Below are 14,393 nucleotides of genomic sequence, written 5' to 3'. Positions count from 1 at the left end.
GTAAAGTCTCATTTTCCCTCACCTGAAAAATGAACTATCTGGGGTTTTTATAGGGGTGAGCTGATCTTCCTAAGTGACAAATGCTGTTAAATACAGACACATGTTGCTTTTGTGCCTTTTCTCCCCCTGTGCCCCACTTAAAACCCCGCTCTGGCCCAGCTCATTCCAGTTAAACCAGACTTAACCCAAGTGCTTTGTATCATCCTATTAACGCTCTGCTGGGGACCAACACACAGAGACACCTCCCTGTTCTACATGGATCTGTATGGAAGAGGGGGAGAAGAAAAAAAAAAGATATTAAATTTTCAGTGTTGGCTCCGTTATTAAAGGAGTGTGACAGTCTGTTTAAATCCTGGCTCCTGATGACAGAGCAGGCATTTCTCTCCCTGACAGCTCCTTGTACAATCACTCCCTCCCTCCCTGCTATTTAGGCAGCTTTTCTGTTAAGATATTCAGGGATGTCAACTCTGATGGGAAAGCACTGAAACTATCCTGTGCTGGCAGAACATGATTTATAAATTGCTGTCTTGCGCTGGGGCAGGAATTTACTACGTCTCGGGGTCTCCATCTGTTGGGATCACGTGGGAAAAGCAGATGATGGAACGAAACCAGTGGAAGTCACTCCTGGGGAAGCCATTTGTGTGACAATTCAGAGGTGTCTCTTCTCAAGGAGCTCAGTATTTTACAGTTTAAGGCCTGTTAAAGTGTTTAATGGTTTATTTGTGCTTTACACCCCCTGTCTGTATTTCATGAGCTCCCCACAAACAGGCCCTGCCGAGAAGGTTCTCAGTGCTGAGTCCTCACAGATTATTAAAATAAATATATATATGTATTCCCCCAGAAGTGCTTCAAGTGCTTTAGTGCAAAGCAGAGCTAAAAAGTCACTTATCTCTTAACTTTTAGGCACAGGAAGGACAGGGAGCTCCATCCTCAGGGAGCTCCATTCTCAGGGAGCATCCCCCATGGAAGGAGATGCTCTACCTCTGCTCAGCTACTGAACTTCACCAAAACCATCTAGGTGTGTTCTGTGTGGGGTTTTTTGGGGGAAGGTGACAAAGAGAACCCATTTTTTCCTGCAATCCATTGGGTAATTTTACTGATGGAAACAAGCTGCAGCCTGACCCCGGCTCTGCCAGATGGAGCAATGCCCCCCATGGCTGAGAGCTCCCCAGGAGACTGGAGGAACAGTGGGAATTAAAGGTCACTCAAATAAATCTGAGAGATCATATGGCTGGGATCGAGGCAGGGAGGTGGAAAAACATGGGTGTTCAAATTGAGCCTCAGAGCACCATCACAAAGAGCCCATGAATCAGCTCTTGAGCTAAAAATTACTTCTAAACATCCTCCCCTGAATTGCCCAAAGCCCCATTTCAGCCCCAAATACTGTGGAGGACTGTTTGTATCCTCGAGACAGGGACGTGTCAGCGTTCCCACAAATGTCCCTGATGGTATTTATGGCCATGACTGGTGGGGCTGAGCTCCAGCCTTTGGAGAAGCTGCAGCCAAATCAGCATTTTCTGACAGCGGTGGCTGGTTTTCCCAGGAAACTTGAACTGGAAAAGCACTCAAGAAGAAATTCCATCAACAACCAGCAGCTGGGTTAGGTTATTTCTAGGAAATACCCTCAGTAACATCAGTGATTTTTGAGGGGAGGGGAGGAAAAAAATCCCAAAAAACCAAGGGCTGATTCCCCACCCGGCCCGACTTCCCCCCGGCCCGTTACGTAACGTGTCGCTCCGCATTTACCTTTATGTGGAACTCCAGGTTCTCATCCATGGAGTAGATGTGATCAAAGATGTCATGTGCAATCCTTGGAATGATTCCCATGAGCTGGGGGTCGTGCAGTTTGCCCTGAGGACACAAAACAGAACCCGGGAATTCGGGAAAACCCTCCCCGGGGAACGGGAGTGGGGAGAGAGAGAGCTCTGTCTCCAAACCTGCCCTCTTCCAGAGGGTCCCTCTGGATGTGGGGCTGCTCTAATGCACAGGAACATTGGAATTCCTCACCCCACGGAGCACCCAATTTGTTCTGGCAGCTCCTGTCGCTCTCCGACCCAGGAGAGGAACGGACACCAACAAACAGATAAATCACAGCCCCGTTAAAATCCAGGTGTTTGGGGAACATGGCAGCAACAAGGAGCACCAAACAATCCTGTTTCTCTTTCCCCCCACTATGGCAGGGAGCTGAAGGAAAATCTGGGTTGTGGGGATTTGAGGATTACAATAAATATATTCTGATTTGAGCTCGCTTGGGCCCGTTGCCAGAGATCTCTGCCTTACAAACACTCCTGCTTTCCACATTAATTTGCACAACCCTACCTTCCTCTACTCTTTCAAGAAATGAATATTAACTAATCCCAACAATTTCCCTGGCTGCACAGCACTCACATTGCCTTTTTTTTTCCTTTTTCCCCTAAGCCAGGCACGTAGAGGAGAGCTAACACCACTGGAAATGGAATAGAAATATCAATCTGAAATAAACCCCTCTTCTGACTACAGCCTGGACTGTGTTGTTATTTCTAAATCTTTTATGAAACCGTTTAAATATGCATTAACAAGTCAGTAGTCACAGACTCCACCAGAACACAGTGTCTAAAACCTCTGATACACCTTTGGAATATGTTTTTGGCCAATTAATGCTGCCCAGATCAGCAGCATGAAAAAAACCATCTTACTCCAAACCGTGGTGGGGAATGATAATTTTTTTTAAATATAGAGGGCAGCCACCCAATTCCTAATTATTAAACACCCACATTTTTTTTAGCCAAATCGGAAGAAAATTCTACACAAGTGTTTTTCAGCACCACGTGTGTTTGTGAATGACTAGTGGGTCACATTGACCTGTTTGCCCAGTTTCCCAGCCTTTACTGTTAACATACTCAGATACAGGCTTTTTAGGCACTGCCTCGTTTATCCAAAGCTGGTGAAATGACAGTCAACTTCTCAGCATCAACCCAGGGGGAAGGCAATTCAAGAAAGAACTGACACAACCTCTCCCTCCAGCTCACAGCCCGTGGTTAAAGCAGTTTACTGGGTCTTCTGCCCTCCAATTACATAAACATCTTGAGGGAGAAAAAGAGGGAACAGACATAAATCAGTTGCCTTGCTGACTGCCCTCCCCATAAAGCAGCTCTCAGCTGCGCCTGAACTGTGAATATTTTATTTATATTATACAAATAATATAAATATATTTCTTCTGCAGCTGAAGCACCCTCACCAGCATCTTACCAGGCTGCTGAAAAACTTTAAAAAAACCCTTCCTTCCCAAAGGAGACACCATTTTATTCCAGACTATGAGAATGAAAAAGAGGGTGGTGGAACAAAGCAAACCCTGGATGAAGAGGAAAACTTCACGTGCAAAGGCACAGCACTTTGCTCCCTCACGCAGTGACTGCAGCACCGTTTTCACTCTAATCCATCCTTTCCCCCGGAAAAAAGTCCTTGGGAAGCTTTTCCCAGAGAGGGGAAAGGAGCTTCTCCTAAAGCAGGATGAACAGAGATTTGCTGCTATTTCTTCAGGGGCACACAAATCCAGCCAAAGCTGCAGCAACAGAGGCAGCTCCAGAACCAGAGACCCTCAAGAGCATCTAGTTCTAACCCCCTGCTATGGGCAGGGACACCTTCCACTAGAAGAGACAACCTGGAAAGGAAGAGCAAGGAAAAGGCAGGATGTTCCCTGGAAATCTGGAATAAAAAAAAAAGGAAAGGAGCCACAGAGAACTCTCCCGGGTGTAGCTGTAGCCTCGGGAAGGGTTTGGAGCTGCTGCAAAGCTGACACTGAATTAGGAAACTCCACCAAAGCCCCTGGACAGAGAGTTCTGTGCTCATTAAAAAGCCTCTGATTGTAAGCAGAACATTAATTTCCTCATTTAAACACAGCAGGTGGAGGGCAACACTGGAGACAGAGCTGTTCCAGTTCAGGATGCTGACATAAATAACTCCAGTTTATGGGGGCCAAGCACTGAAAACTCTCCTAGGGGGGCAAAGCCCATCAATTTAATCCTGTGGCTTAAAGAAAAAAATAATAATGTGATTTTTTTTTTAAGCAGGTGTTTCTCCTGCTATACAGGTGGCAACTGCTTTATTTAGACCTGTGTCTGTCAGAAAGCCCATCCTGGCTGTATTATACCCCCAGATCCTCCTGAAGCTTAACACCAACACTGTGAAGTATTTCACATTTCACAGAAAATCCCCCAGAGCGGCTTTACCGGGAGGATTTACCATTTCTTCAACTTCAGGCTGATTTTTTTTTTTTCCCCCCCTTCCACAACATACTTTAGCAACTTTACAAGAGGATGTTTTAGGCTAAGAGGGGGGATTAAAGCTGAATGTAGACTTGATTCCACTCTAAAACGACAGCTTTCTCTTTATTAGAGGAGCAAACCAGGCGGTTTTTTTCTCCAGTCATTTTCTTTATCGCAGCTTGTAATTCCGAATATAAATTGGCTTTAGGAGATCTTTCCCCGTGCCATGTGGAAGCAGCAGCTCGAGCCCTGCAGACATTTTGATTTAATTACATCCAGAGCTGGTGGATTACTCAGGATTGTGCCATCTGTGAGGGCTGAGCCAGCGATTTCCCCCCCATCCTCCCAAGGACAGGCTTAATTAGACCAGTTATTGCATCCTCCAGGAATGGAGCAATTTCACCAGGGCCCTGTGGCTTCCCTTGTCCTTTAACCTTCAGGTTAAAAAAAAAAAAAACATCTGATGGTGTTTTTTTCATTTTTTTCATCTCTCTCCCAGCCCAAACTTCGCTGTCCACCTGCAAAATTCACGGCTGAACTGGAATGCTCCGAGAAGAGACAGCCCAGTCTGGGAAGGAACAATCCCCTGCGAGGATTAAAATGCTTGAATGATCCTCCTTTTGCAGCAAAACTGGAAGGTCTAAATGTTCTTCTACCTGAACAGTTAAAAAAAAAAAAAACAACCACAAAACAACCAAACCAAACCAGAGGGAAAAACCTCCACACTTCATGTAGCATTAAAAAAGAACAGGCACAGGAGTTCAGCCCCCTGGAATTTGCTCTAATTCGGTGTAATTTCATAGAATTTCATAGAATTTCACATTCTCCTCCAAAGCAGCAATTCCAAACTCATCCATCTGTGCTGCAGGATGCCAGGGGGGTAATTCCCAGGAGGGGAGAGCAAATGAGAAAACCAATAACCAAGGCAGGAATTTTCATAATCCTGCCTGCAAAAGGGGGACTCTGCAGACCCTCATTACTGTTTCCATTTGTGGCTTAACCAATCTCACTGAAATCCTTTAAAACAGACACTTTCCTAAGCTGGTAGGATGTCTTTTTTGTTTTTTTTTTTTTTTAACTCAAAGTTTGTTAGTTTATTTGGATATCTGGAGATATCTCTTATTAAAAAAAACCCACCCTCCACGTTGAATAAAATACTAAAAGCAGGAGAAGCCAAACGTTCCCCAAATCCCTTTCAAAGAAATTCAGGTAGTTGGTAAATAAAACCCTGCTGCTGCTCCCACACTGATTTAATTGTCCCCCTGTACCTCCATAGTGTGTGTTTTTCCTGATGATGTCTGTCCATAGGCAAAGATTGTGCCATTGTAGCCCTCCAGGACATCTGCAAGAAGAAGAAGAAGAAGAAGAAAAACTCATTAAAAAAACCTCACTGAAGTCCTAAAGCTGAATTATCAGCCTTTCTTAAGTCTTTAAAAGTGCTGAAGCTCAATTAGAAAATGTGGGTTTTTTGCAGTAAGGAATGGGGGAAATATGACATATTGAAGCTAATTTTAGGACAAAAAAAAAAAAAAAGAAATCATACTAAAATCTAAATTAGAGAACTGCAGGATTATTGAACGCTCACTTTTCCAGGGAAAAAAAAGAAATCTCTGGACACTCCATATCATCCAATATATCTGTGTAACATGGGCAAGGAAAAGCTTAATTGCCTGCATGTTAAACCAGAGAGAAAAATGAAACAAATTCATCCATATTTCTTCCTATAAATGTCATATTATATTTCACCCTCAACAGTTCATGGCCCCATTAATTTCCAAGCTTCCCAAGTCTGCAAAGCAGGAGAGCAAAGAAAGAGGGAAGTCAGATGAGCAGGAATTTGCTTTATTGGACACAACGCTTCTTTCAAGGAGGAATTAGTAATTTTATACTGCCTTTAGATATAAAAATATCCATTTTTTTTAACTTGGCAAGGGCTTAATGCCCACAGGAGCTTTCAGAAATCTGGGAAGGCTGGAAAATGTACTTGTGTTTCCCACCCTCTGGATCTCTACTAATAGAGGCTTCCAGGAAATAAATATATCTCTGTGTGTGTATTTACAGCAAATAAATACACATGACTGTGTTATGTGTTATTAAATATAATGGCATATATGTTGTATTTACATAAACACACACGTAAATTATCTTAATTTGCATCTCCATATGTATCCATGCAGGTGGTCCAGACAGGAAGGACAATCAAAGAAGAGACATTGGAAAAATAGAAAAGGAATAAAGAAGGAACAAGGATGAAAAAAAGATAAATCAGAGGAAAAAAAAAAAAAAAAACAGAAAAAATTTATTTCCAAGAAAAGAAATGGATTAAAAGAAAGGAACAGCAACACTGAGGACGAAATTGGAACGAAGCCACTTAAAAATAAATATTCTGATTAAATGCAGAATATAATTGTTGAAGTGTGGCAGAAGTATTTTGGAGAGCTGAAGGGAACAGACACACCAGAAGTTGTACAGATCCCCACAAAGCATTCCACAGGATTCCTGTAAATGTTTCTGATCTTGAATTTTAGAAGGGCCACAAAGTTAAAGTCAGAGCCCATAATTCCTGTCATTCTGCTATTAACGTTTTGGATGAATCCAGCATCCTCATCTGCTTATAAAAACAGAGCCACTGCTTATTTCTGCTTGAAGGAAATAACGCTTGAAATAAGCGATCAGAAATAAGAATTGTACAGATAAAAAAAATCTAGTGCAAGTACTCCAGAAGAGATCACTCCTCCTATTTCATCTTGGTGCCAAATTTGGTTAAATTTTAAAAACTAGTTTGAATTAAAAGAAAGAAAGGGGTGGAAAAAAAAAGAAAAAAAAAAAAGGGTTATTAACTCCAAGAGGATCCAAGACACCAAGTCAACTCCATACAGGAATGGAGCCAAGAGGGAAAATAACCTGATTAATCAACTGTTAGGCAAGGAGATTGTTTAGAGTTTGCATCAATGCATGCTGAGGCAGCACAGGTAAATAATTCCCTTCCCAGTTAGCAAAAAAAAAAATACTTTATTCTGTAAAAAACCAGCCCTTTGCATCGTGTGCAGTTCAATAAGTCAGAGGCCTCAGCAGCAGAAAAGGTGGTTTTTGCTCAATTCCTGGTCCAACTCCCCCCCATATCACAACAATTTCCAATTTCTTTATTTCCCCTCCCCACCGAGGCCTCTCAGCTGCTGCCAGATGTGCCTCTTCCTGAGGAGGGATGGAATAAATAAACATTTCCCCACCGAATTTTTAGCCCTATTATTTATCTTTTTTTTTTTTCTTTCCCCCCCCCTTCCTCAGTCAACAACAAAGCTCCCCCAGCACCCAAAAAAATCATCCCAGCAATTTCCTCCTCCTCCTCCTCCTCCTCCCAGGCCACACAAATGTGCAGATGTTCCCAGATGGGAAGATTTGGAAAGAGAAAAGCTGATTTCTGGCAGTGGGAAACGAGGCAAAGAGGGGTGGCAATCACCCCCCATTGTTCCCTTGCAGATTTAGGGATATTTTCATATTTTAGTAACAATAAAAAGAAATGCAATCCCCAGTGGTGATTCCCCACACCCCAATGTGTTATTCATTTTAGGATTTTATTATTTATTTATTAATCAGTATTCGATGTTTTATTTATTTGGGGATTTTATGTAGTATTTTATTTTAGTATTTTACTGATTATTTTATTGTAGTAAAATAATAAATAAAGTGTACCTTAGTAAAAAAATGGAATCCCAGTGGTGACTCCCCTCACCCCAGTGTGCCTTTTAGTACTTTATTATTTATCTATTAGATAGTATTTATCACTTTATTTACTATTTTATTTAGTGTATCTTAGGAAAAAAAGGCAATCCCCAGTGGTGATTCCCCACACCCCAGTGTGTATTTTAGTACTTAATTTATTTTAGAATTTTATTATTTATTTATTCATTAAACAGTATTTGATACTTTATTTATTTGGAGATTTTACTCAGCATTTTATTTTTAGTATTTTATTTATTATTCCTATTTAGTGTATTTTAGTAAAAAAATGCAATCCCAGGGGTGATTCCCCACATCCTAAGTGTGTATTTTTGTATTTTAATATTTATTTATTTATTAATCATTTAGCAGTTAGCATTTAATTTCTTTAGTATTTTATTTCATGGTTTTCAGTAAAAAACAGTGGTGATTCCACCCTTGGGAGTCCCTTGGACAAACCTCTATCACATGCAGTTATTTCCCCTCCTCTCAAAAATTCCTCCTTTCTCACACCTGGAATGTGAAATAACCTCAGCTTGTTAATCAAGATGTTTTATTTAAACCTGATCCTATTTCTTTTTGGTGACAAAAAACCCCTCCCTGAGGTATTTTTTTATTGCCTCCCATAATTATTGCAGCCACTGTTCCAGGACCTTTCAGCCCAGCTGGCATTTCCTGCACTGCCATCAATCCCAGTGGAACCATCAGCCATTCCCTGGGGTTGGAACGAAAGACCAAAGAAAATCACTTTCCTCACTATTTTATTCTCATCTTCTTTTTTTTCCCCCCCCATTTTTCTTTTTTTTCCCCTTTCTTCTACACCCCCTCCCCACCAAACCTCTACCTAGAAGGCAACTATGAGCTCTAGGACTCCAGAAAGTTATTTGCCTTTCTATTTATTCCACAAACACAATTTACTCACTGATTTAGTCCTTCCAAATCCCTCTCACCACGGGGGTTTTATTTCTCTCACCATTTACAGAGGAAACCAACTTCCACAGGGGGACATAAAACCCCTCAACCAGCCAAGTGCTGCTTCTGCCAGCACACCCTGGAGCACCGAAACAGCTTCCCAAACTTCCAAGCAGCTGAGTGGAGCGTCGGCAACCCCAGCTGATGATCCCTGAATTCCAGCCCCGCCGGTTTTTACTCAAGGCTTGCCCATCTGAAGTCAGAGCTGCTGTGATCAGGCTCCCTCTGAGGAGGGGGAACTGGATTTCTTCTGACTCGTTTCCACTCTCCAGCATCATCAACATTTGGGTTTCTGCTCCTCCACCCCCACCCGGTCACCCGGGCTGGAGCAGGTTGGTTTGCTCCGGGCTGCTCATTCCAGGGAGCTCTCCCCACACAGGAGCTCTCAGCAGCTCCTGCACCTCTGTGCACATCCCCAGTTATCTCCAGCCACCTGAATTCCACAATTCCAGCTCCTGAAACCAGTGCTTTCTGCACTCTCCTTCCACGGTCCACCCTCCCACTCAGAGGTGCAGATAATTCTACGCTCATCCTGGACTGAGCAGCCTCACACTGCGTGAAGAGAACACTCCTCGTTCCCTATATCCCAAAAAGCAAGTGTTTGTGTGGAATAACAGCAGGAGAAAGGAAGGAAGGACTGCTGCAGTTCCTTCAGCTCTCCTGTTGTTTTTTTTTTTTAACCCAGACAAGCCCCTAAAAAAAAAAGGAAATGCTTGGAATCACTAATTATTAAATTCCCACACAGACATCGAAACGTTTATTATCCAGTCTCTAAACAGCTTGAGGGGGACAGGGAGACATCTCTTTCCCTCCCCTCCCCGAGCAGGGATGAGCAAAGACAACACCTACCTTTGACAATCTGCTTGGCACAGGCATTATAAACTTGTTCCTGGGTTGTGTTGGGAGGTAACACTCTATCAAAGACATAGGGCTTCCCTTGCTGCAAACAAAAGAGAAACCCGTGAGACAAAGCACATTTAGCACAGTTTATAATCCCAATTTAACAGGCAGCAGGAAATGCAGCGTTTCCTACAAAGGGAGCCCTTCAGTGCAGTATTTTTATTATTTTTTTTTTTCCTAAACAGATGTGACGTCTCGTGGGCTCCAAACCCATCTTTTCTAGAGAGCTGGCAAATAAATCATGGCATATGCTTGCTGTGTGCTCACATTTGGGTCAGCAGGGAGGGCTGTGGGACACGGTGAGCTGAAATTTCAGCAAGAGGTGGTTGTTTCCTCCCTCTCCTGGGAGTTACGAGGGGAATAGCCACGGAAATATTGAGGGGAATAGTCACGGAAATATTGAGGGCAATAGCTATGGAAATATTGGGGGAATAGTCGTGTAAATATTGGGGGAATAGCCACATAAATATTGGGGGAATAACCATATAAATACTGGGGGAATATCCATGTAAATACTGGGGGAACAGACACATAAATATTGGGGGAAAAGCCACATAAATATTGGGGGAATATCCATGTAAATATTGGAGGAATAGCCATGGAAATACTGGGAGAATATCCATGTAAATATTGGGGGAACAGCCACATAAATACTGGGGGAATATCCATGTAAATATTGGGGGAACAGCCACATAAATATTGGGGTAATATCCATGTAAATATTGGGGCAACAGCCATGGAAATATTTGCAAATGGTTTGCTGTTCATCACTGAAATCTGGTGAGAAATTTGTGTGAGAGAACCTGAAGTTGGCAGCTCCTGAGTGCTACTGTTTTCATTTCTAGGCTAAACACGTAAATGTGTCAATAAAACCCCCCGATTAGACCCAAACCAGGCTGCCCATCAGACTGTTAGTTTTTTACTCAGAAACCCTCATGATTTTTACCCTTAGCCCAACGAGATGCTGTGTGGAAGCTCCTCAATGACATTTTAGATCATTTATTTCCCCTCATGAGCCGCAGTGAGCTGCCCTGATTCCCAGGTGGCACCGGGACTGACACTTATTCACATGGATACAACCTGCACACGCGTTTTCTGATCCCTCCTCGCAGCCAGCCTAGTGGGTTACAAGAGAAACACGCATTCCCACCCCTAAAAATAGAGCTGCCTGACACTTGAAAGGCCGATCAATCCCTTCAGACAGCAGCTCTGCTCCCTACAACCCAACAACAAGCAGGAAATTTGCATTTAAAACCGCACTAAGAGGACGTGCAGCATCCTTCTCATCTGCCGTCAGAGACGTGACACCAACTGACTCAACGAGCCCTTCAAAGCTAACGAGGTGGTTGGTAGCACGGTGCAGGAGGTTGTTCTGTTGTGGGGAGGTGCCACCCGTGCCACCTCCAGCACAGCTGTTCAAATGCTCTGCTCAATTAACCGGTTTTTGGCACGCTTTGATTTCGACCTCAGGCAGAGCGGGAGCTTCCACTCCTGCAACTCGGCTACGCGACAGCCACGGGGGAGAGGGAGACAGGGAGGTGTTTGATTCTGGAATTCCAGGGTAAGAAGGCAATTTTTAAGTTGTTTAGTAAATAATTAGTGGGTTTGTGCTGAAAATTGGGCCACCCAAGCGCCCTCTTGGCAAGACACAACCCCGAGGAGGCGACTGGGACCGACACGACCGATGCAACCCCCAATCCCAGGTCTCACTCCCAGGAACTGGGGGCACCCAGGCAGCACCCACCCCAAACTGTGCCTCTCCACAGCTCCTCATGGACACTGCACATCGTGGCTCTCAGCAAGACAAAGCTCTTCCCTGCCAGGATGAAAATATATAACTGCTATAGCTCTGCTGTAACTGTCCCAGGACAATGAAACTTTTTACCTCCTGACCCCCATTTTGTGCTCATCCCAAGCACTCAGGCGATAATCCCTAACTCAAGAGGCCAAAACCCACATGGGCACAACAACCCCAGACATTATTATTATCCCATTTATTTCCCTCATGCCTGAGTTGAGGCTCGGAGAGCAAAGTCAGCTCATCATCCCACCACGGCGCTCCAGGCAAACGCTGCCCTGGTGCAACCAATCCAGCTCTTCCAGAGAGCTCTCCATGCCTGGAATGTCAGGGAGCCACCCCCAAAAAACAGCAATGCCATCATAACTGTGCAAGTTATTTATCGGCCGGACTGAGGAGCTGCAGATGTAAAGCAGCAGCTCACAGATGCGTTACAGGGGCCAGATTTCTTCCCAGGGATTTTTTTTTTTTTGTTTGTTTGGGAAGCTGAAAGGGCTGGAAAACCCATCACTGATACCTGAAGAAATGGATGTGAAGGACAGAGCATCTGACTGCACAAAAGGAGAGCAGTTATGGGGGGTTTGAGGGGTTTTTTTTTTGTGCTTCATCTCCACAAAGACAACTAAAGGCTTCTGTGAGGGAGGGGCACGTCCTTTTCTTCCCCTCGTATTGTCACCTTCAGAAATGACATCACCGCTTTTATCTATTTTTTTTTTTTTTTTGTCAGATGTAACTCAGCTTGAATTAAACACCAGAATCAGGAAGCCATTCAAGGAAGCAATAAGCAGCCAGAAATAAAAATGTTATTTTCTGAGCCGTGCCGACGATTTTATCCGTGCACCTCCTCCATACATTATTTTCCCAACTTTCTCATTACAGGCAGTGTATTATCTCTCGTACATAAATCACATCTTCCTTCCTATGCAATTGCTTCCTACAGTCCCCCTGACAATCTGTTCCATTAACTTGTGCCACTGCTGCATAATGGCTGGGATAAGTGCTCCAATCCACCCACACGATTCCTGCTGAAGTTGTATTGACAGCAAGATGGATTCTGCTCTGGCCCTTCGACAGCACCGACAATTGTATTCCTAGATATTGCCAATTATTCCGTTTTTAAAGGTTTCCTATTGAGTTTACAGGCTTGGATTTAAAAAAAAAAAAAAAAAGAAAAAAAAGAAAAAGAAAAAAGTGGATTTCGCAAGTAGAGAAAGGATTTTAACCATAAACTCCAAAATTTACCAAATTTTACCAGCACCATCAACAGAAGCTAATGCAGTCTCAAATAAAATAAAATAAAATACCCCTCGACTCTCCAAGATTCCACCCAGACAGGAAATGAGGAGTTCCCAGTGCTTGGAGGTGCTTGCTAAGAATGGGAAGCCTTAAGATAATTCCATGATTAAATCCCTGTGATCTTCAGGTAGAAGCTGAGGGTCGACTGGACCCATGGACTGTGAGATGACACCTCACCTTCAGGGATCTGAATCCACAGTCCCATCCCCAAAGTGCTTATAAAACCCCAAAGTCCTTATAAAAACCATGGCCAAGGTGAGGTGGCTCAGGACAGAATTCCCAAGAGCCAGCAAGGATTGAATTGCTTAAAAGAGGAAGGGACACTACAAAATGCTGGGTTTCTTTGATTTTTGGGGGGCTGTGAGGACACATTCGGGTATGGTGAGGGGTTTTAGCCTGAAGCCATCCCCTAAAATTAGAGACATCACCCAGATTTCTCACAGGACAGATCCAGGTTTGTTCTGCTTTAACAGACAACACATCCCAAGGGGCACAAGAGCACAGAGGCAGGAGGGGGGTCCCAGAGAAGCTTCCCAGAGAAGCCCCTGGATCCCTGGAAGTGTCCCAGGCCAGGTTGGATGGGGCTTGGAGCAGCCTGGGCTGGTGGAAGGGGGGGGCACTGGATGGGCTTTAAGGTCCCTTCCCACCCAAACCTCTCTGGGATGCTCCGAGCCAGGAAGAGGAATCCTGACAGAACAACATTTCAGGATCATACAAGAGTTCAGGGATGTCTGTCCCCGTCATCCTGGCTCCCTGCCCAGCTCCAGGAGTTTTATGGATGCAGCTGGAATGCTCTGGGAGCTGCACAGGCTGCCCCTGCCAGAGCACTCCCCGCATCAGCACCCAGGTGACACCACCGCGCGGCTTTAATTAACGCGGCAAATCATCTCCCGGATAGTTGTCCCTGCCCCCTAAGTGCTCTTGTAGGAAGGGTTTTATAAATAAAAGATGGGTAATTGCAGGCCTGGAAGAGGGGGATTTTTTCAAAGAGGGAGAGGAAGCGAATTATTACCGGTGGCAATTCCATTTTTTCAGTCGAGGCACGTCCTGCACTTGCGCCGAGTTCCTCCCGCAGAAGGTGGAACGAAACACATTCCCCCCCTCCAGCCTAGAGAGCAGGAATTCCAGTCCTCACTCCCTTTGGAAATGCAGAGGCCACACTCACTGAACATTTCCTCCATTCCCAAGTGGGATAAATAGCTGGCCCTGCAATTATCCCCCTGGAATGACACGGAGGGAATTGTTTTCCCCGCAGGTTACAGAGGTTCTGCAGCTACAGGGTTGCTGCTGTTTGGTTGGCAGAGCCCAAGAAATAAACAGGCTCTGTTCTCCTAAAGCCACTGGGAATCAAAACCATGGTTACAGACAGAGGGAGAAAATAAAAGCATGTTAGAAAAGCAGTTAAACTCAGTTATTATGTTAAACTCAGTTATTATGGTTTGCCTTTATCCAGTTGTACTGAC

General features: G+C 44.1%; 1 protein-coding gene across 1 annotated transcript in view; it reads right to left on the bottom strand.

Annotated features, from left to right (window-relative positions):
* Positions 1–14,393, bottom strand: part of KIF5C (kinesin family member 5C) — a 59,772-nt gene that overhangs the window by 29,362 nt on the left and 16,017 nt on the right. Inside the window, exons 2-4 of the mRNA XM_027906223.1 lie at positions 9,786–9,876; positions 5,513–5,586; positions 1,747–1,851 (exon numbers count right to left, since the gene is read on the bottom strand). Coding sequence (XP_027762024.1) covers positions 1,747–1,851; positions 5,513–5,586; positions 9,786–9,876 — 270 coding nt within the window. The remainder of the gene's footprint in view (positions 1–1,746; positions 1,852–5,512; positions 5,587–9,785; positions 9,877–14,393) is intronic.

Source organism: Empidonax traillii, unplaced genomic scaffold, assembly GCF_003031625.1.
Source record: "Empidonax traillii isolate 1590-97213 ecotype Southwest subspecies unplaced genomic scaffold, ASM303162v1 scaffold1261:size185688, whole genome shotgun sequence".
Taxonomy (NCBI): Eukaryota; Metazoa; Chordata; class Aves; order Passeriformes; family Tyrannidae; genus Empidonax; species Empidonax traillii.
The sequence above is the reverse complement of the archived record's forward strand: the minus strand, read 5'-3'. Positions and strand labels throughout refer to the sequence as shown.